Source organism: Crinia signifera, chromosome 7 (genome assembly GCF_055691185.1).
Source record: "Crinia signifera chromosome 7, ASM5569118v1, whole genome shotgun sequence".
In the NCBI taxonomy this organism is placed as follows: Eukaryota; Metazoa; Chordata; class Amphibia; order Anura; family Myobatrachidae; genus Crinia; species Crinia signifera.
This window is the reverse complement of record NC_139223.1, coordinates 150,112,468-150,136,008: the sequence shown is the minus strand read 5'-3', so window position 1 is coordinate 150,136,008 and position 23,541 is coordinate 150,112,468. Positions and strand designations below refer to the sequence as shown.

The following is a 23,541-nucleotide window of genomic DNA, read 5'->3' as shown; positions in this document are numbered from 1 at the left end:
CATTAATTCTACTGAAAACACAAGTAACGACTGACAGTCAGGATTCCGACAGTCATTACACCAACGTCTGAATCCCGACTGTTAAAACCCGACACTCCAGGTATCCCGATGGCCACCAGCTAGTCTTCCTCATGGAGGTCCATGACCCCCATAGAGGGAGAATAGAATAGGTGGCAAGTGTAGCGAGCCACTGTGCCTACAGCGAGCCTGCAAGGGGCTGACTGAGTCCGGGCAGTCGGGATCCCAACATTGGGCTAATGACTGTCAGGATCCCGACTAGGTGTGCTTTACCACACCCATTTTTGATATCAGGCAATTGCTCATATGACGCCTACAATCAGAGAGGAAGTTTTGTTGACTTTAAATGAGCCTTTGATGCTGTGAACTGGGTATTCCGTCAAGGTGAAGAATATCCCACATAATAATATAAGTTCTTAAAGCTCTCTACAATAACTGATCAAACCAAAGTTTAATATGCAGCCAAATGTCCCAACTGGTGTCAAGCAGGGTTTTATAGCATTGCCCTTGTATTTCAACATGGCTATGGACTAGATTCTCAGAAAAATGTTTTCTATCTGAAATGGGCATCGTTACTGGCAAACATACAGCACTCACAGATCTAGTCTACGTAGAAATGAAAATATCCAAAATCAATGCCAAGTCCAACACACATTTAAAGTTGGTTCAACATGTCTCCAGAATGGATACTAAAAGAATACCAAACCAGTGCAAACATTACACATGCCCGCATGGATTGAAAATAGCTTGTCATGCGCCAATGAAAACATGGCTGAAGTATATTGCCCAAGACATTCAACCATTGCACTTTCATATTGATGATGCCAAGCAAGCTGCCCTAAACTAATCCAAGTGGTGTGTGTGTGTGTGTGTGTGTGTGTGTATTTGCGATTCCTGGTTTTTGACGGTCACATTGCTGGCAAGATTACCGAACCAGCACTAGTGACTGTTAAGTCTATTACCATAGTGAAGTGTAACAAAGTGCTAAAGTGTGCTGAGAAAACGACCCTTTGATGGTTTCATAATAATTAGTACATGTTCATTTTATTTATTCCCCCCCCCCCCCTCCCCCAGTATAGATGTGTTCATTTTTAGTTCTAGGTCACCTGGGCATGAACCCTTGTGTTAAACTATAAAAAAAATTTCTTGGAAGAGAATATACGTATAAACAATTATGGGCAAGTGTTGCCCTTAAAATGAAAATACATTTCTGAGCTGAATATAACCTCCTACCCCCAGCAATGCTGAGTTCATATTCAGGTTTCGTTAAAAGAATCAGTAATTGGTGTTAGAAGCGTGTATATTTCTTCTGACTGGTAGAAGGTGGAATGCATTTGTCCTCGTTATTCCAGGAATATAATCTTACAAGAGATCTACTTATGACATCCTTAAGGTCATTAAGTATTTTATTTTTAAATGTCACACTTTTTTGTGCTTTCCTTTATTGTTTTTGTCTTTAATGTGACTTGAAAAAAACCCCCTCCAAATTATAAGTCAGTAAACACGTTTGCAGCATATGGATTGCTTATACGTTTTGTCCCACGTGGTAACTTTGTAAACATTGTTTAAATGTCTTAAGGTTTTTTTTTTAAATTGCTCTGCCCTAGAGTATCAAAAAATCTTCACGTCACCCCTAGGCCACAAGTTTCTATTGAGCAATTCCCAAAAATATATTAAGTAAATTGTGATTATATGTTCCTTTTTAATTTATGTGCTGAGGCGCAGGATTCCCTTGTTTGTCCAGATATTTTATGATTGGAAGTCACAAGCACTGGTTTTGCCTATTAGATTGACCAGAACTACTTTGAATTGGTCCTGGACCACTAACCCAGGGTGCCACGGCACACAGTTTGGAAGCAACTGGACTAAAGCTGTGTACACACGGGGGCGATCTCTGGTCGCTGATGAAAAGGAGAAACTGAGCAATATATAGCTCAGCCATATATTGCTCAGCAATATATGGCTGAGCAATATATCTCCCCCGTGTGTACGGGGCTTGAGGTTAATATGAATTTGTGGTCAGTTTGCATTGAATATTGAATGGTTATTGCATTATATATGTCCCAAGGCCATCTTTTTTTTTTTTTTTAGTGAATTTTTTTTCTTCTGCATTTTTGTAACCATTGTTTCACTCAGTTCACAAGTTGAGAACTAAAACCGCTTATTCGCCTTTCTCAAGGTGTTGCTTTTCTAAATTCATTGTAACAGGGGTGGTGCATAATGTGTTTAATCATATGAAGGCCCCATATACAAAATATATATATATAATTTTTTTTTTTTTTTTTTTTTTTTTTTTACTCTGCATGAAAGGAGGGAACTCTTTGGGCAGTATTCAATGAGAAAAGTTATCCGTGTTTTATGGAGAATTTTTGCTTTTTTCGCCTTGGACGGAGAATTTTGCTCTCCAAAAGTGAACCACCCTATTCAATGTGAAATATTCTCCATCTTTCTAAGTGATTTTCGCCGTCTCTCTCCGTGTAGAAATTCTCCATCTTTTGATGGAGAGCAGGAATGTGAACTTTTAATCTAAAAGGGTTTTTTTTTTAATTTTGGTGTAAAAAAAACAGTTTTTTTTTTTCTGTGAAGGGGCATGTTACTTTTATTCATGTGCTTATAGCACATGAATATATATTTAATAAAAAAAAAAAAAATTTTTTTTTTTTTTTTTTTTTACACCGTGCAGCCAGCAGGGGGCTGGAGCGCTCAAGTCGCTCATTACATATTCATATATTCACTGCACCCGATCGTTAATATGCACGAACGGGTGCAGTGAATACTGGGTCCCCCGCTGGCTATCGGGGGGGGGGCAGCCTGTGCTGCCTAGGTCCTGGGGGGGCCCCCTACCCTCCACATATGTTCTGGGGCATCCAGGGAGACTTTAATCTCCCTGGATGCCACCGTCCCACGGCTCCCTGTCAGCTCCCTGCCGCGGACGCTCGTCCGCTGCAGGGGTTAAGACTCGCCGCGAGTGGCGGCGAGTCTTAAATACATTGAATAGTGGGAGCAGGAGGCTCCGGAACACGGAGAGTGCATGGCGAGAGAAAAAATCTCTCGCCATGCACAGAGAATTTTCTTCATTTTATACTGCCCTTTGAGGTTGTGACATTCTGGTCACCAGCACTACATAGTCCCAACTAGGCAATAAAAATGCCCTAATCTTCTTCTTACAAATGCCCCATCGCACTATCCCCACACCCCCAGGACGATAAAAACCCTAATGACATTACAGAACTGAGAGCAGGAGGGACTAACACCTTTTCTCTCTTGCTTTTGGTAACCTACTACTTTCCTCTAGGAACATTTCTTTCCCATCACTATCAATACACCCCCTATCAAATCAACATGTCAACATTCACATCAATATATTACTTAAATTACATATATCCAAACTACACAAATATAAGGACTTATTTCCAGAGGTGTTTATGTATATTTATTATTTGAATATTTATTTATTTATTAAGTTTCTTATACAGCACCTACATATTCCACAGCACTTTACAGAGAATATTGTAACATTTACAGCAGTCCCTGCCCCAGTGGAGCTTACAATCTATATTCTCTACCACATGTACACGCACACATTTATTCTAGGGTTAATCTTGTTTATTGGGTATATGGGAGGAAACCCACACAATCACGGGGAGAATATACAAACTCCGCACAGTTAATTTATGGTCCATATTGGAGGCAGCATGTGTTAGTCTGCAAATCTAATCTAGCATTGTTCATATCCATTTAGATGTGTATCCCAGTGGTTCTACCCCCTTGTGCGCAATGTTCTCCATGTTGCTGTGCTAATGGAGCCATACTAGCTGCACTTTTACAGAGGACATTCAGTGATCTCATGACTGTCAAATATAGAATTATAGGTTTGGCTGGGTTAATAAGTGTTACAAAATCGACCGTTTCTTAAATTTAGAATCTAGAATAATCATTTTTAATAAACTATTTCCATTGTTTGTTTTTAAAGCGTAACTACTGCCTAATAAAAGTTGTACTCCTGTACCCAATTGTAACTCTCTAGCAATAAATTGCTGCTACATGCCTGTTACAAGGCGGTAGTTTGACCGTACAATACCCAAGCTAAATTGCTGGATTTTAATTTTCCTTTACCTTTTAAACCCTATATCGCCTTCCCCCCCCCCCCCCCCCCCCAATCTCCTACATATTAATCTGTGCTTTAAATCAAGATTTTAAAATATAACCACACATCAACTGGACCGTATGTCACTCAGTGCTTGAATTCTCACATACACTTTAGTTTCATTTGTGTTGTTACTTTGTTTCGCGTTTCTAGGTTAGATGATGCTTACAAAGCTACCGTTAACCCAGAATGGGTTAAATCAGCAGGAAAGAATTCATTTCCACATTAATGACCTAGCCTTGCTGGGTTTGGACAATGGGGAACATGCTTCTGACTTGTACTCCTATTGCCAATTAACACCTCCTATAACAGGTTGCCTCGGTTAGGCAGTGCAGCAGATGCACTAACTGTAGTTTACATGCAGCTTGTTTTTCACACTACTTGTTTAATGCGCACAAAATTAAAGCATTAAAAGGTTGCTACTCAAGTTTGAAATAAACAGTTTTGCTTGCTGGAATTGTATAGATTTTCGGTGTTATTATTTTTCTTCCATTATACTTTGACGTTTGAGAAATGTAAAAATAAACATAATTGCTTGTAAAGTTTACCACTTGCGGAACGGTGGACTCGCATGGCCAGCCACATCGTTTTTTTTTTTTTTTTTTTTGCTACATTAATGTCGCCATTCATTAACTGCATATGGTATATAATTTGCCCCCCCCCCCCTTTTTACAGCCTTCTGAAAATAATGTGTCCTGAATCGCAGTGGAGACAAAACAACCGACCACTGGGCACGTTTATTAAAAAACGAAAGGTTGTCATCTTTCAACACGTCACGGACCAAAAAAACTATCGTTGTGTAATATTTTAGACCTTGTTAATGTTCATTACTTTGTTAGCTTATTTACAGCAAACACAGAACAGTACATGATTACAGTTTTCTTATCAGTCGCTTTGACTCTTGTTTTAATCAGCAGGTATTTAATAAACCTGGCTAAGTAAGTGATAGAAGTTCACACTAACAGGAAGGTGAAGTAGAACGGCTAATAGTGTTAATAACTTTGCTAAAAGGCCTGAGCAGATAACACATTAGGTTGTGCTGTTACCATCTCAAATGCTTTTGTAGCACTTTGTCAACAAGTACTGTCCATGTGAAAAGACAGTCAGTGTGTTGACTCTCGGCATAAGTACCAGTACATTCATATCTAATGACGCACTTTAATAATAATAATAATAATAATAAAGTGAATATTTTACATTTTAACTGTAGCGTGTGAGTAGCTCTCAGGCTGGTTCTGTTGATTTAATTAAAAGAAGAAAAAACTTTCATAAGGGGCATAGAAATATATTTTTCTGTACTTTTTAATCTGAGTTGGGTTTTATCTGTAATCCAATGAGTTCTGCAATTTGTACACCTAATGGGTTTAAGGTAATGGCCATCAGTACAGGTTGAGTATCCCTTATCCAAATATCTGTTATCCAAATGATTCCAAAAAACATAGTCTCCAAAATGTATTTTTATTTTTTTGCTAAAAACCTACTGGTTACATCTGTAACTGGCACTACTTGGGAAATAACATGTAACCCACTAAATATGTACAAGGACATGATTGCTTGGCATTCAAATCTAGTGTCTAAGATTGTACACAAAGTTTTTTGTTTCATTTTTTAAAACCTTGTTTCATGCACAAATAAAATATATTTGTGTGTATTTCATGTGTTTTATGTGTTTTTTACATCATAAATGCAAGATACCTCTTATAAATGTAAAAATATTCCAAAATATGGAATAAACTGTTATCCAAAATTCTGCTGGTCCCGAGCATTTTGGATAAGGGGGTACTCAACCTGCATTTGGTATCATCCTAGAGTAAATGGAATGTATTTAATTGTATTTGTTATACGTTTTTTTTTCCCTGTTCCAGGCGCTCACACTTTGTGTAGTGTATTAATATTTCAGTGTACGCACAAATGTTACGGTTTTTGTTTGTAATGTTTTTTTTTTATGTACAATATATTGTTTTAATTTTGTTACATGAAATTAATAAATGGGTCTACTCAAGTTCCCAATTTTCCTCCTATTTTAAAATAATAAAAAAAAATCCAGTTTTTTTTTTTTAAATGGGCAAAGGGGAGCTGAAATGAGGACTTCTGCCCTGCCAATTACAATATCATGATATCATCATTATACTGGCCTGTGTGTTAGTGGAAGCCCAGGATACAACACTCCAGGTTTCAGATTGTTTTTACCTCCTGAGTGAAGGCTGTGATTATTGCCCTGCAGGCAGGTCAGTTCGCTGGCTAACACTTTTAGACAGTTAAAGGCAGATTGCAGCAGCTATACTTTTATAGAGATAAATCAGTCAGATCGATTTTTAAGTGTCTTGTAACTGACCTTTCATCAGGAAGCAGAAGAATTTTTTTTCTTCAGACATTAATTTAAAATCTTCGATATCTGAATATTGAATTTCAGTTACTGTATAAGCCCATTGCTTTTTGTTTTGCAAGTTGAAATGACTCCTTTAGTCCTGTTCTAGAAAAATGACCCAGACATTTTTGTTACACTTCTTTATTTCTTTTTTTTTCCAGTATAATTTTTAGAAATTTGTCATTTTTCTTTAACTTTTTTTTTTTACATTTGTGAGCATGTTTAACTGCAACATATTTTTAAATAATTCTTGGGGGTATTTGGTGGGTCAAGTTTGCCTTGTGTTTGCTGTAAAATGTTACATATATTAGTCTAAAAATAGTGAGATGACTCGGAAATCACTTGGGCATGAGGTGGGATGTGGCTGCAGGATTTCCTAGTATTAGTATGTCACATTCTCATGTAAGTTTGGGGGTAAATTTACTAAAATGGGAGTTCTATTGAAGATGGTTCTATATCAACCCGTCAGATTATGGCAGGTATTCAATGCTGTGGGGAGCGGCGACAGCAAGCAGGGCTTCCTGCTCCCTGTCACCACTCACCCTGTCAGTATTCAATGAAACCCCCCCCCCCCCCCTCATACGCCAATTCCCCCTCGCTCTGTTTTTTGAGCGAGGGGAAATTGGCGTATGCGGCTCCAGAAGCAGTGAGACTCGCAACTAAAAACAGCGAATTTTCTGCATTAGCCGCGGGTCTCGCTGTTTTGGGGAATTCTTGGCGAGGATTTTCCCAGAACGTTGAATAGGGCGAGCGGCCGGCGAGGGGGTTAAACAGCAAGGATTGCTGTTTTTTTTTTTTTAAATCCCCGCTGTTTAACCCCCTCGCCGGCCGCATTGAATACCTGCCTATATCTAGTATCTTCTAGAAGGTGCTAAATATGTAAGAAGCCAAATCTGAAGCTTCAGCCACTGCATCTAAAAACGCAGCTGGGCTGACATTGGAGACCATGGTATGTCGGAAAAGTTGCATCTACTGTAGAGCTGGCACAATGACAGATTACACAGGTCGTGAATCTTTGTATGCACAAAGTGGGTTTGGGCTGAAGCTGCTTAGTGTGTCAAGTAGGGCACCGTGCTACCATAAAGATGCAACAATGGCTGCGGCAAAAGCATTCACCTCTGAATCTCCCTCAAAACTTCATTTTCCATGTGTTGGGGATATCTCTTTAAACAGGTATTCAGGCAAAGGATGCTTTGAATTGGGTGATGGCACCATTTTCTGATGTTCCAATGTTTTTATATGTGTTTCAGCTTTTCTTTTTGTTATAATTGTTTAACTTATAGCATTTTCTATTCTCTTACCTGCATTCACTTTAATGTGATGAAAACTTGTTTGGAAATCGGTTAAAAGGGGTGTACACGCCAGGGCTGTGGAGTCGGTAGATAAATGTTCCGACTCCTCGTACTTCTGACTCCGACTCCTCTGTAGTAATATGCGAATGTATTTGATACATTCCTTGAAGGAAAGAAAGGCAACATACATATTACTACAGAAACTAGAGGCTGGGAAGCCAACAGTCTACTGTATTGAACAGTACTTTAAGGACAAACACAATAAAAACAAAGTTTTATTAATTTTTTTTATTGATTAAATGGCTGGATAGTAGCAGTAGGCATAAATATCAGGAACAGGAACTTTACCAGTTCAAAGATAAAAACCACATTATTTGGTTGTTTTGGGAACAAAAACAATAGGAAAGGTTCAGAAGTGTGGAGCATTAGTTCCGCATGCTTTGTGACGACAACAAAAATCAACGAGCCACAATCTCCGCTGGTTTGCTTGCTCGTCACTGTTCAATTCATGGACACAAGGAACGATTTCTTTACCGAATCGTTACTGGCGACGAAAAAATGGTGCCTGTACATAAATATGAACCAGCGTAAGGAATGGCTTAGCCAAGGTAAACAAACGACCCTGCGCATGAAACAAGATCTTCATCCGCGTAAAAAGATGTTGTGCATATGGTGGGAGAGCTTGGTTGAATGAATTTTTCGAGTCTACACCAGGTGATTTCTACCAACGAGGTATTGAAAACCTTATTGAACTTTGGAAATAAGTTTTAAACTACAAGGGAGAATACATTTAGAAGTATTGGTGCTCCGAATTGTGCGTTGCGTGCCATATAGTGAAGCACATGCTTTTTCACGGTCACTTAACGTGTTCGTTTTGCGGTTACGTGAGGCACTGCATGCATTGGTCTTTATTCTTACAGTAGAGAAGTCATTAATTATAATTTTCTGAGTCGGTGCATGGTTTGCCGACCCCGACTCCAGGTACTCGAAATTGCCTCCGACTCCACAGCCCTGGTACACACACTTAGGGGGGTATTCAATGTCAGGGGAACGGCTGTCGAGCAAGCTCGACAGCCGTGCCCCTGTCCCGTTCTCGCTTTGCTGGACTGGAGCTCGGCGGTCGGGATTCAATGTCCCGAGCGGCGAGAAGGGGTCGTGGCCGCGAGTTGAGGACGGAAATAGACAAGCTCCGGACGGGAGCTCGCCTATTTCAGCCTTTGGTACTTATGTATTATATGGACTCCCATGTTAAATGCACCCCATTTTTTCATACCCCTACTATCCAACTACGCATGGAGCTAATTTTATATAGTGTGTCGAGCCACCGTGCCCGAAGCGTGGCAAGTTTTCTCATAAGAAAACCGGGAGTCCAGATATTACATAAGTACCCCGGCTTTTCTCGGCAGAACGGCTTGTGATGTTGGGCTCGTTCTGCGGAGAAACCCTGTTCAATGCTGTCGGGGAAGACAGCATTGAATATGGCCCCGCAGCCATCTCCCCTGGGGAGATGGCTGCGGGAGCACGACAACGATTGCATACCCCCCTAAATTGGTTTTCTATTCGCTTTTGCGTAAATAGAATCAAAATTGAATGGTTTTTAAGGCGCTTTCGATTCGATAAGCGCTCTCATTTTCTCTATCTTGAATAGAAAAATACTGTACAGGCAAGGAAATATCAAATTCGATCCAGTAAATAGAATGTGTACACTCTGCCTTTAATGCACTTCGAAATCGATATTGAATGAGTGCAAATCGAATGGAAAAGCAAAGGCCAGATCGAAAGGTGGTGGAATTGGGGAAATCGAAAGCAAATTGATGAGTGTGTACACCCCTATTACAGAATAACCGCCACAATCCCATTCCCACCGCCAAACTGTACAGAATAGGAATGTCCATGTGACACGCCTCCTTAACATTGATCACTTGTGTGACCCTGCTAAGGTCAACAGGGTCACACAAGCATTAAGTTGACAATGGGAAGGTTCACAGTGAAAAGATGAGATTTATTTATTTATTTTTTCCCCTTTTTATTTATTTTTTTGATCCGACTTGCGCCAGCAGGCGGCATTTCATACCCTACCACCCACTGCGGCGCATGGTGGGAGAATATAATAGTGCCTTAAGCATGGCGAGCGGACGCGGTGCATTTAGACGGTGTCCACATTAACTGTCGCTCTTGACTTAGGTCCATAATACCAGAAACAGGTGGACTTGGCTGTCAACCTTCAATGGTCAACCTAAAGTATGTGGACCCTATGGCCCATACCCCTCAACATCACAGTGTCTTTCTACCATGATAAAACGATGGCATGGATAGTTCTGTCCTCTAAACTCATCACGTGTGTACATTGAGAAGGGAGTAAATGAGATTATTCTAATAAAATCTTTTTATTTTTAGGGACCCCCCACCGATGCGCCTGCAGTGGACACCGCTGAGCAGGTCTATATTTCTTCATTGGCTTTGCTGAAGGTATGTATCCCATATGTTTAAAAATGTGCTTCCTCTTTATAAAGTAGTCTGCAATGTTGATCATTCCATTATAATTCTAACAACATATTTTTAGTTCTACCTTTGGTTGGTCGAATGCTTACAACCCAACTTAAAGCACCTCAACAGGAGGTATCGGACATTGGCTTTGTTGGACGGTGTATAATATTATGATTGAGTCTCCTCTAAATGATTTCAGGATTGCCAGTATAGGGACCACTGGCTGCAGAGACAACAGTCCCCACTCCACTCGCCGCCACCTTAGTACTGCAGTGATTTATGCAGATGGCCAATTGCAGTTTTAACTATATAGAACAGTGGTGCTCCGGACCCCAAACATTTTACAGTTTCACACCACAAATATAACCCGGATTGTTGCAGGGTCTACCCTGGTCAGCGTGCAGTGTGAAAGTTCTGTGTCGAATATTCCGGGTCCAGCAAACCCATCCACGAAAAAACCAGTGTTACACCCGGGTTGCTGGGCAGTCTGAATGGGTGACCCAGGACACGCTCACTTCTATGGAAGAGGCAGCAGTGTCAGCTCAGTGCTGCCTCCTCCCCTGCCAGACTCTCTTCCACCCCGCCCCCCAGGTGACGTCAGTGACCCGGAAATATCCCGGGACCCGTATCCAGATCCCAGGTGCGAACCGGCATTTGTGATGTGAAAGGGGTACTAGCGTAGGTACACATATGGATTCATTACTCATTGGCAATATGTTAAAAAAAAGCCACAGATGGGGTGAATTACTTCACCTGTCACTCTGTTAGGACTACAAACAGTTCATTGTTCTGTCTGAAGGATGATGAAGAACAGCACACTGTGTAGCAATGTTATGCTGATATTCAGTTTGATGGGCACCTACTGTACGTATATTGTGGTGCAGCTTACGCATTTGTAGTGTAGTGTATATGTTTGTGTGTATGAATTCACCAAATTTCTGTTTATTCTTACTTTTGAATACGCAAGAAATGATTAATGAGCAAAAGCTCAGGGACCTGCCTGCTGGAGAGAGACACTTTGTGTTAATGGTTCTCCTCTTGTCCTAGATGCTGAAGCACGGCCGGGCTGGTGTCCCAATGGAAGTCATGGGTCTGATGCTGGGAGAGTTTGTGGATGACTACACAGTCAGAGTTATTGATGTATTCGCCATGCCGCAGTCTGGAACCGTGAGTCCTTTTACTGCTAACAATGAATAAATAATCCTATACTAAGTTATGTTATGTAAGTGTGTCGTACACACACACACACACACACACACACACTCCCGTATCAGATTATGAGTATCATTTGGGCAGGTTCCTCAGTAATCCCTGTACATGTATGGATAATGGCCACACAAGTGTATAGCTTTGTGTAATATTTTAGTGCTGTACGAGTAAAGGTTAATAATACTTGTATAGAAATATTAAATCCACAGCACACTACAGATTCTTCATGTTGATGAATGGCTTGGCAAATCCTGTGTAGAATGCAGCCAATACCGCGTGTTTGTGTATGTAAAGAATGACGTAAGGGGATCAGCATCCCGGCGTTCATATACAGACATGCCGTCACAAACCGGTTTAACGCACTGCCTTTGACTGGGTCGACCCCTTATGGTTGACTGTGACTAGGTGAATAGATCATGCAGTTTGTACACTAACCTACAGACCATTTACTTGAACCCAAGTTTCTGTTCTCCAGTAATTAATACATAAACCTCTTTATGTAGCTTATACTGCCGTTTCCATACGCTATCACTAGTGTGTAGTTTGGCCTTACTCATAACTGTCGTGCTTGTCACAAACTGCTGCAGTTGATTTTAGTTGATGAATCCCGCTTACTACTAACAGATTTGTGTCTTGTTTGGTAACATCAATAACCCTTTGCCATTTGCGATCTGAACAGCTTGGGTTGCCGTAATCATTACTTTTGCAAACATAGAAACAAATTGTAATTATTCTTCTTATTATATGTAGTGTGTTTTTTCCTTTTGCATTTCATATCCTTTTGTAGGAGTCTGAGAGCAAGTAATAAAGGGATGACACAATGTTGTATTTTGCAGGGTGTTAGTGTGGAGGCTGTAGACCCAGTGTTCCAGGCGAAAATGTTGGACATGTTGAAGCAAACTGGAAGGTCAGCCACTTGTTTTAATAACCTTTGTGTATAATAATGTACAATATTTCTATGCTGTGCTAAAGATTAAAAAGAAAAATCAATCAAAGTTAGAAAAGATACATGGAGGTCTTTGCCAATGTACGTGGGAGCTGTTTTTGGCTAATGAGACTGTAAAACTGGGTACACACTATACTATCTATTGAACAATTTGGCCAATTCCGACCGTTTACTACTACAAACAGTTGGAATCGTCCAGTGTGTATGCACTATGGGGAGGTGTTAAATCATCTGATTTTTAGCCTGGGCGATTGATGCGCACTTTACTCTGTTTTGTAAGGCAAATTTGGGTTCACCCTATTCAATTAAATTAGCCACAAATCCACATGATTTCGTCCATTTTTTTGGGTGAGATCAGAAGTGTTTTTCAATTCACCCATCTTTTAATCTCCCTCCCCGGCCCCACCCCCCGAAACGGGCCAGAATCACGGCTGTCGGCAGGGATAGACATCCGTTATCCTAGATTGAATACCCCCCAAAGTCTCTTATCTTTGCATTTTGTATACATGTTTCTATATACATTTAGAAACACTGTACAATACTGTTTTGTATCTTTGATAGATGTAATGTAAAATTCCTATAGTGCTGACTGTTTATTGCAAGCGAGGTTCCAATGCCAAATATTCCATAAGCAGCAATGTTTTAAGAGTTTGTCACATTGCCTGTTTGACTATGGCAACCATATAATTATGAATCCTGTCATATTTTCAGAATTGACAGTGCTGGTTGGCTTCCTAGAGAATATGATGTATCTTAGTAACTGACAATAAGATGACCTCATATAGTTCACTTTGTTTTGCTACTTTCTGGTTGAAGGATAGGCATGTATAGTCGGAGCTCTTACAATTACAATCTAGCCATTAAAAGTACATGACTTCCGACAGCCACAACTACGGTCATGGTTTGTCATCCAACCAAATTGATCTATTATTGCTGTATCATTTTGTACAGCGATTTTTTTATTTATTTATTTTTTTTTTGTTATAAATAAGGCCTGTATCTTTTTAGTGTTGATTTTTTTTTTATTTTTTTTTTTGGGGTAGTTTGGATATTTTAACCTTTGTATCTGGTTTGTCCGTTGGATTATGGGGTTATGGGTCAGGATGCAGGTTTAATATACTCCCTGTGATACAACGGAATGCCACCATTACGATCCTGACTTACAGGATGTCAACGCTATCCTATGTCAATACCGGATTTAATGAACAGTGGTGTAAAAGTTGTGTTTTTTTTTTTTTTTTTTTTCATATAGTGCATTATAACCTGATTATGCAAATTCTTCCTTTTATCATTCGTTAGATATTATGGGGGTTATTAAAGTTGGAAATATTGGCACTTTTTAATGATAATAGGTCGAATTTTGCAACAGTCAAGCCGCAGATCGAAGAAAACAGCTGCAAATTTGACAATTTAGCATCCATTTTCCCAATGCAGATTTGGCTGTTAAAGTTGAATCTGCATTGGCCGCATCGGCCGCTAAATTGTCGAATTTGCTACTATGTTTGCCGATCCTAGGCCATATTAAAGAGGCGTGTAATAATATTTCAGCCTATCCGAAAAGAAAATGGTCACACATTGAATACCATCCTATGAATTAAAATAAATTACATTTGTGATATTTAATTTTAAGTAATCAATGGCAGGAAGCGTGTTACAGTCCAGTGCAGTGATTTTCAACCTTTTTTCCTCACGGCACACTTAATAGGACTTTAAAATTGCCAAGGCACACCCTAAGATCCCCACAGGGCAAAACCTATTGACCACCACAGGAAAAAAACAAACCTATTGGCTCCCTCATTAAAAACAATTGCACTGATCCCCACAAATAACAAAAATAAAATACATTGACCCTTTACATGAAAAGAAGAGACCAGTAAATAACATTTGAACTGGTGGTGACTGTAAATGGGTTTGGGCATCTCTAGATGTGGGGGCACACTTGAGAACAGCTCAAGGCACACTAGTGTGCCACGGCACACTGGTCCAGTGGCTTGCACAGCATTCTGGGACTTGTAGTTTTGATATAAATAGGTGGACACATGCCTTGCCCCTTTAGTATGACCCCTCTTGTATTTTACATACCACCGCTCCTATGCAGAACTGCCCAGCAGTTGTCCCCACTATAGTTTTAGCCCGCTATGCAGCTTTTGTATATTACATGAAAGGATAGTTTAAGACTTTCCATCAGGTCTTGTCCTAATTGCTTTATTAGTAAACAGCTCTGTCTGGTAAAACACACACACGGTAATACTGCAAATAATTTCCAGCGCAGTAATATATATTTTTTTTACCTTCTCAACGGTTGTCATGTACATGCTCAAAATTCTTTTACTGCGAAAAAAAAAAAATCTTCAAAATTAATGTTAGCAAAAGTCTCAGCAGCTGAGCCGAACAGTGCAAATTGCTTTTTGACTGGGTTCCTAGTTGTACTGCTGGTTTAATTGATATTTAAAGAGAAGATATTTACTCAAGTGCTGAAAGGGTAAAAACTGGCTTCGGGAAGGTGTGGTAACAGGGTGAAATACTGAAAGCACGATCTACAATCGCTAATGTGTATCCCTTAATGATAGCACTCCTTTGTCACACTTATTCATGTTCATGCTTTCACAATGATACGATGGTGAATGTTTCTAATGGTGCCTTTTTCACACCAATGAGTTTCCTGTTCCTAAGTCTAATTTTATACTCTGTTAGTTTAATGTCTGGTTTCATATCTTCTATGTTTAGGAGTCTGAACGGTCTTTTTGTTGCAGGCCTGAGATGGTGGTGGGTTGGTACCACAGTCATCCCGGCTTCGGATGCTGGCTCTCCGGGGTTGACATAAACACCCAGCAAAGCTTCGAAGCCTTATCGGAGAGAGCTGTCGCGGTGGTTGTGGATCCTATTCAGAGTGTAAAGGGAAAGGTACAGTACAAGCTTAGTTACTAACATTGCTGTCATTTAAGCCCTGCACCAATCATATGCATGAAGAAATCATTTTGTATTTGTGTTTTACCACTCGCAGGTTTTTTTTTTTTAAGTGATCGTTTCTATTTATTTATTTATTTATTTTTTACCACCCGTTCTCCGTGTTTCTTGCTGTACAATTAGTTCATTTCTATATTCCCAAGAGACTTGTTCGTCTCTGTGCTTGAGAAGGGTCCTTCCAGCTCTACGGAGAGCAGCTTTAATGAAGCGGCTCATTCTCCCTTTGTTGGTTAATCGGTCGATTGCATGTTTCTGAAAACGAGTTACAGATATCGTTAGAGCTGCTAGGGATTACCAGCCACTTACCCAATCACATATTGATGCTGTGCAGAACCCCATAACAACAGACTGTCACAGCGTTTTCGCTATGAATTTTCTGCATTGGTAGACAATTAAAGTTTCCCATCCACCTTGCGGTTTCTCAGAATCAGTGACAGATGAAAGATTTAACTATGCCAAATGCATCTGAAAAGAAATTAAACTTACAAAGCCTATTGGGTTGTAGTTTTCCTTTGTTTAAATCTCTTTTGTTCTTGTTTGGTTTCTATTGCGTTTTTTTTTTCTCGTGTTTTTTTTTTTTTTTTTTTTAGTTCGCTTCAGCCCCATATGCCATTTTCCTATTTCCTGCCTCGTGACAGCAGGGTGCAGGTCTATTATCACCTTCACAGATCTGTCTGCAAATGTGAGAGGCAATTCGATTTTGCTCAGCCACAGGGAGAGTGGATTAGAAAAACTCAGAAGCTCCTGAAATTGGCTTGAATGGTTTACTGCTTTAAAATACTGCTGAGGTGTCTTGTTGGAACATGTCACTTCCATTGTAATGTAAAATAATAGATATGATAAAAATGATCGCAATGCATTATTACAGAAGTTTGCCTTCCTCTTAAAATAGCCCATCATTATCTATCTCGCTAAACATCGCGCGCCGCAGCGCAAGCATTTACGCTTTTTGTTTTGGGGAAACGTAATGATTTGCAGAGTTTTCAGGCATTTGGAACGTATCATTGAAAAAATATATATTTATTTTTTGGTGGGGGGGGTTGTTTGTGACTGAGCAATTATTCAGTTTCTGAAAGAAAAAGTAAATATTTCTATGATTTGATCCTCAAACTAGTTTAATCAGCAAGGTATAATTGGCAGACGGCTGTCTGCGGAACTATAAATAAAATTATAATAATAATAATAATAATAACTCAGAGACCACATACATGAAAATGTACTGAAACGTAAGAAATGACTGCTTTTAGAGGAGAGTCAAGTGTAATCAGACTAATGCTGTACTTGGGACTCTGTTACACAATAGGAATTTACAATAGGAATTTCTTTTGTTTATGTAAAGTTGTTTAATACATTACATAGGAATTGATACGTTCCCCCATGAACAGAATGTCTAAACCAAATCCTATTCCCTTAGGAATGATCCCTGGGTGGTTTTGTGATGCACTGGTTTATGCGGCTGTTTCTAGTGATCTTTCTATAGCTGTTTGAAACGACTAGATTGGTGCTCGGTGTCCGATGTCCAAGCTTGTACGTTTTTATTGACCTTTTCAGCCAGTACTCATTGACCCAAATTTTGCAGTGTTTTGCAAATATGGCTGGAGACTCACTGCAGTTAGAGATGCTGGAAACCTGCTTCTTTGGACTGGTAGTCTAGAATGTTCTTTATTAGCATTCAAGGGAAGAATCCACTGCATTGGGTTCTGCAGCATTACAGAGCTTCATTAATATTTTGTTACAGTGTATGTAATCCCATGACTGTATACTTTTTGGAATTAATTTAAAAAAAAAAGTGCTGGACTAATTATGCACCGTAATTGCTGTGACTATTGATAATGTTTGTCTATTTCACATCATTGACCGATGTTGTTTTATTCAGCTCCTATTCCAGTTTTTTTTTCACATTTTGGAATATCCGCTCAAAGGGGTTAAACCCCGACTGTCGCTAATAGATATTTCTGAGTTGTTTAGTAAATAGAATTGGAGCGGTGAATCCTCAAAGGGAACAGCGAGAAAATGCACATACTCTGAGGAATCTGTTTTTCTGTGGCCAAAATTGACATTGTATAAATAATTTGAATGTGTCTTAACTTTAAGCACACAATCACAGCAATTCACTGATATTCATTTGGCATCAGTCAGTTTCTGTTCTTTGTGCTTTCCAGTGAAAATGGCATAAAAAGTCTGATTTCTCTGAATTTTTTATGCCGAGGGGCTTACAGGAGACGGAAGATGATGTTTCTCACTTGTGGCTGCCTGACAGTGCATGGCAGCAGAAGTAACATACCCAAGCTGCACTCAAAGGGTCACATGTCCACTTTAATTTTTAAATATCTCAGTAGCTTAAGCAAAGAAGCTGATAGCCGATCCGTTGCAGGTGATAAAAGATATTTAGAGGGGATGTGGGGTGGTTGTTTTTTTTTTGGGTTGTTTTGTTTTTCATACTCCACACCTGGCATATCAACAATGCTCGTGTGATCACGGAATACATTACAATAGCACGGTTGACTTAAAATCAAAACTGTGCTTAAAGGTTGCTTAAAGTGGCAAATGAAATGTAGCATTGATATACTTGCTAAAAGCAACTGGCAGCCATTTTTTTGTTTGTGTGCATTATATAGCAACATGCACATAAGAAATTCACCACGGCTGAGAATCGCAGGTTACAGGAGCCTGCCTTGGTGCAAGCTGTAGTCCTGTTTTCCTCTACTGTAGGTTCATAGAGACATTTATCTATTGGTTTATTAACAGGGAGAGTGGTATGCACCATAGTGTTCCTTCTTTTGCAGGGTGCAATTATTAAAACCTCAAAATGCACACTGTCCTTTTTTTTTTGTATGTGGCACTGTGCTGGGTGCAGTCTAACCTGTTATCTGCCATTTTCTTGTGGCCTTCATTGGATCCCTCCCCCGCCGTTCTAGTTTTGCAGCGTTCTTGACGCTTTTGAATATATGTTGTGAAGGCTGTCTGTATGTCTTTTCTAAAAATAAAGCATTATTACTGTATATAAATGTTCAAGGTTTTAGAAGTGGGACCAACCAATCGGCATCCAACGGTGTTTTTATTTTTCCTCTGCTTGAGTCCTCAAATGCTCATCATTGACAGTGGTTTAGGAACACTTTTTATCTCTAACTGATCCTGGTCACTAAAGGCCCCCTTCTACTAGTGTGATATGGGCGCATCAGATTTGCATGTCCTATCACAGGTCATTGTCCTTTGATAGCGATGTGAGGTGCTTGCACCTCACATCGCAATATTTTTTGCAGCCCTTTTTGGGATTGCATAGGATACGATGCATCGTATGTGAGGTAGCTGGGTTTTGCATGCGAGGAACTGCATGTGATACCTCCCACTAGTGGATGGGGGCCTTTAGTATGATTTTGTTGTACACCAGTCTGTTTTCTGAAATTATTTCTAGGCACGGAAATCTATTTTTTGACGGCATGGCTATTTAGTAAGGTCTTTAAAAAAGAAAAAGATGTAATGGGAATTATAAAAAAAAAATAGTAAGCGAAGTTCAGTAATATACAAACATCCCTTCTAGTGAAATTTCCACCATCACCATTCCCTGAGACTGCCCGCAAAAGAAGTGATCCGTGATCTACTTATTGAGAAATCCAAAGGGCCCATTTATCAACAATCGCATTTGCAGTGCACGATATTAGTGCCCAGCAACATATTGCATATGAAGCATGGCCCTCGTTAACCATCCACTCCCTTGTCTGTGCGGGCACAGACGATGGAGGGGCATGTTAACGGCTCTTGGGAGCGTGCATTGGCCATTGTGTACAGTGTGCACACTGGGCGATAAAATGAGCAATATCCTACACAAGGGCAAACGGGAGCGATTATCTATCATTTTATTTCCCATTTTGACAAAGCTGCCTGGAGCAGCGAAACCGGTTAGGATTTCTCACCAACCTTCCCAAGCTAATTTAAGCTTACCAACAGGAGACCCTGGAATACCAACCCGTTTACCTTCCATCCAGATCCCTGTCCAATTTGGATACAAACACCCTGCTAGAAAGGAGAGGTTGAGGACACCAGCCCGCTGTACTCCATCAGAAGCGGAGGGAGTCGGTCATTCGAGTCATCGTGGGCCGCTCCTGGACATTCCATCTGGTCCCCCCTCCCCCTAGCCACATTGGGGACACCATCACAGCTTCATCTGAACCTGTGAGACCACCCAGGTTACTACACCTTCTCAGCTGTTTTGGAGACCCTGAAGATCGTGAATACCACCTCCCCTATTATCCATATTTTGGCTTTTTATCAACATCCAACAACCCCCACAAAAAAAAAAAAAAAAAGGTAGAGGTAGAGGTTACCAGCCCGCTATTCCATCCAGCGGAGGGAGCCGGTTATTCGAGCCAAATTGGGCCGCTCCTAAACATCACATCTGGTCCTCCCTCCCTTCAACCCAATTTGGGGATACTATCTCAGCTCCCTGTGGACTTGCGGGACTATCCAGGCTACCCCACTGTCTTGGTTGGTTGGTGAGACACAAACTTTTTATTCATGTTTTTATAATTATTCATGCATACTGGCTACATGATATTCTCATTTTAGATTAATAAATTTATTTTGTACTAGATCTAACCAATCTCTATTCATTTTTTAAATACCAATCCTATAGCGCTGCTCAAAACACCCAATATATTTTTTCTTGTCTATTAGCACAGGACTAACTATCCTGTCACAGAGCAGCAGCTGGTAAACACAGCTCATAACAGGCGCACCTGACCTATAGTCACCCGGTGTGGCTTAGGTCACCTCTTCTACCCTCCATTTTGTACGTGCCTTTATATCCTGCAATAGCAAATTATTTAATATAATGCTAAATTCTGCAAAAACAGTCTTCAAAATTGATGATCTTTTCCACTAATTCTACATTTTCACATGCAAACAAGTGAAGATCAACCATATAACGGCATGTAAAAGTGTAACAATTTTAATTAAATTAGGATAATAGTTTGTGGTAGGTGCCTAATATCTATAATACAGCTTTGAATTTAATGTCTTGGGTACAGTTGAATAAAGTCCTTTAAAAACACACAAGCTTTTAGTTTTATATTTCCCACTGTATTTTGTCCCATTTACTTGTGCTGTGAGTTTTCCCCCCCCGCATACCGATAGATCGTGTTTATCATTGTAGCATTTGTGTCACGTTCTTTTAGTCCTGTGAGAAGTGATAAATTACTTGCTATTATTTGCTGCTGCAGTTCCTCTGTAGCCTTCTGACTTGTCTCTATTACTACTAAGCTGGTGTTATGTCTCTGGGTGCCACAGAAAGATTTGGAAAAAGACTTTACTGTACAGTTGACGGCATGCTTTTATTTGTCTTACATAGTTCTTTACCAAAATCATATGTTCAAAGTCTATTGGTTGACTATGTCTGTTTTCGATATGTCTCCCTCAAGAAAATAGAAAAATAAAGAGACTGCAGCATTCACTGTGAAGGAAAACTCAGGATATTGGTGTGCTTTTTTAACGTTTCGGTCTAACTGACCTTTATTAAGAATGGACCTCTTCAAAAAGGTCAGTTAGGACACATCAGTGTCCTCATTCAACATTTCAGTCATACTGACCTTTTTGAAGAGGCTAATTCTTAATAATGGTCAGTTAGACCAAAATGTTGAATGATTGCACGGATGTCCTGAGTCTTCCTTCAATGTTGGTATTTTGTATACCCTCTGATGGCACCAGGGCATCAGAGGGTACCCCAATAAGCAAGAGGGCTCATTTGGAGTCCTGTGTGATTGCGTTTTTTGCTATGCCATTGAGTAAATGTTAATATTATGGGCATGTTTCAGGTGCTTTAGTAGTTGGTACTGATGTTCATTGGCATGACTGCTGCAGATTGGCAGTAATGGACAGACGGCTGACGTTCAGATCCTGGAAAGTGGGCTGCGACAGCCTCCGTTTGTGGGGGAAAAAAGACGTGTCATTTAGGAGTCTGAAGAGGTCATATGTACATACATACATACATACATACATACATACATACATACATACATACATACATACATACATACATACATACATTGAGGGGGTTGTTAGTATAGTGTATGAATAATTGAAATTGAGTCTGCATACACCAAAACATCTTGGTAGATAGACTACTTATTTGGGTTTCAATCATCGTGGACTTTATCTCCAGAATAAACTCATGCAAACTTTTTTTAGGGGGCATGACCTACTATCGTGGTACTCCTGCGAGCCCACGTCCCCCATTTTTTCCTCTGTGGGGGCATAGCCAATGCTGAGTGCTGCTGGCCATGCCCCCAACCTTTCTGAATAGACGCTGTGCCATATATACATATGCCACCAGTAATATATTCACAATGCCCGCAGTAATGCCATAAACACAATGCCCCCCAGCAGTGCCAGATAAACAATGCTTGCCTGATTGTGGTGCCATTCTAAAATACTCAGGTGGTACTGTGTGCACGCACCAATAAATGGGTATAGCCACATGAGGTGCGGCCAATGAAAATGGGCGTGTGATATACATATGTCCTCAATTGTGCCAGGTATGCCCCCACGGTGCCAGAAACAGGTATGCCCCTCAGAATTTCCCAGAAGCAGCACAACTCACCATTGCTGCTGCTGCCGGGGAGAGCAGAGTCCGGTGTCCCCCTGCAGTGCTATGCTATCTAGGTCTCCGTCGCCGCTTCCCTTCTGAGGGGAGGAGAGCACAGCACATCGTGCGTCTCTCCTTCCTCTCACTTCCCTGTGACTGGGCCGTCAGCCAATCAAAGCTCGCAGGCCGGCTCCTGATTGGCTCACAGCATATGAGCTCTGATTGGCTGGTGGCCCAGTCGCAGGGATACAGTTAGTGAAAGGAGAGACACGTGATGCACTCTCCTCCCCTCAGAAGGGAAGGGGCGGGCAATGCAGGCGCTGGTGGCTGCAGAGTGGTCCAGTCACCAAGATCGCTACCAGTGGCTTGCGAGTGACTGGTTGGTGACCACTGACCTAGACATTGTCTATCATCTAAAATGGAACAAAAATATATATATATTTGTTTTCTCTTTCACGAGAGAACCATAGAGGTTCCTAATTCTTTTAATTACCCCCAAATGATGTTACAGAAAACCTGTAATTATGGAAATGAGAGATATTACAACAACTGTTCTTTCATTATAGACCTCAAAATGACCAACATGGCTGGGTGAGGTAGCAATCTATCCTTCCTCTTTCCTAAATAAAGAAAAACAATGTAAAGTTTGACGAGTCCCAATTAAATAAATATAATCAACATTTCTCCTATTTTGGTTGGCTGAGTGACTGTTACATGATATGTGTTTGGAGAGTCTTATGTACACTGCTGAGTGACACTTGAACATACTATAGTACCTTGAAAACTGACCTTCGTTCTTGTGTTCTTTATATGGCTTGACACAATAGTCTGTGTCTCTTTCCATCCCGCTCATGTAAATTGTATGTTACATGTTTTAATGTGAGCCAGGGTGTTTTTTAAATAAATAAATGAAGCAGATGACGAAAAAATACAGCTAGCCAAATTTGGAAGATTTCATTGTTGGAAAATAATCTGGCATGTATTTATTTTTAAAGGAAAATATTTATTTTGAACAATCCATGGGTCAGTCACCTGCCATCTTTGTATAGAATAAATATGGAACTCCGTTCTTGTTTTTCGAGCCATAATGATTCCACGAGCGAACACAGATGTACAAAAAGATGCAGCTTCTATTTTCTATTGACAGCTTCCAAATATTTAGTATTTAATTCCAAGAGTTGCAATTAGTACAGCAGCCATGGTACTCCAACCACACATCCCACTAGCTAATTATATTAGCGAGGTCAGAGAAAATACATATTTTTCAGAAAAAAAAATAAAGGGCTGTATTAATGTGTGTGTCTTCTACTTGGCTGTTAGATCACAGTTTGTTGATCTGGAATATAATGTGTACTATTCACAAATTCGTCTGATAACAGAAATTGGTGTGTGATTGTGTTTATTTTACTAACCAGTATATTCACAGCAATCACTTCCAAATATCTCTGCAGTAAAGACGTGTTAATTACAAAACAGACAAGGTCTTCTATTATATTAAATCCACTAACAAGAAGACAGCAGGAATCA

The 23,541-nt window shown here is 40.1% G+C and overlaps 1 protein-coding gene across 1 annotated transcript in view; it reads left to right on the top strand.

The window, feature by feature from the left end:
- Window positions 1-23,541, top strand: part of PSMD14 (proteasome 26S subunit, non-ATPase 14) — an 89,390-nt gene that overhangs the window by 39,487 nt on the left and 26,362 nt on the right. The window contains exons 3-6 of the mRNA XM_083153952.1: window positions 10,223-10,294; window positions 11,360-11,479; window positions 12,358-12,428; window positions 15,221-15,371. Coding sequence (XP_083010078.1) covers window positions 10,223-10,294; window positions 11,360-11,479; window positions 12,358-12,428; window positions 15,221-15,371 — 414 coding nt within the window. The remainder of the gene's footprint in view (window positions 1-10,222; window positions 10,295-11,359; window positions 11,480-12,357; window positions 12,429-15,220; window positions 15,372-23,541) is intronic.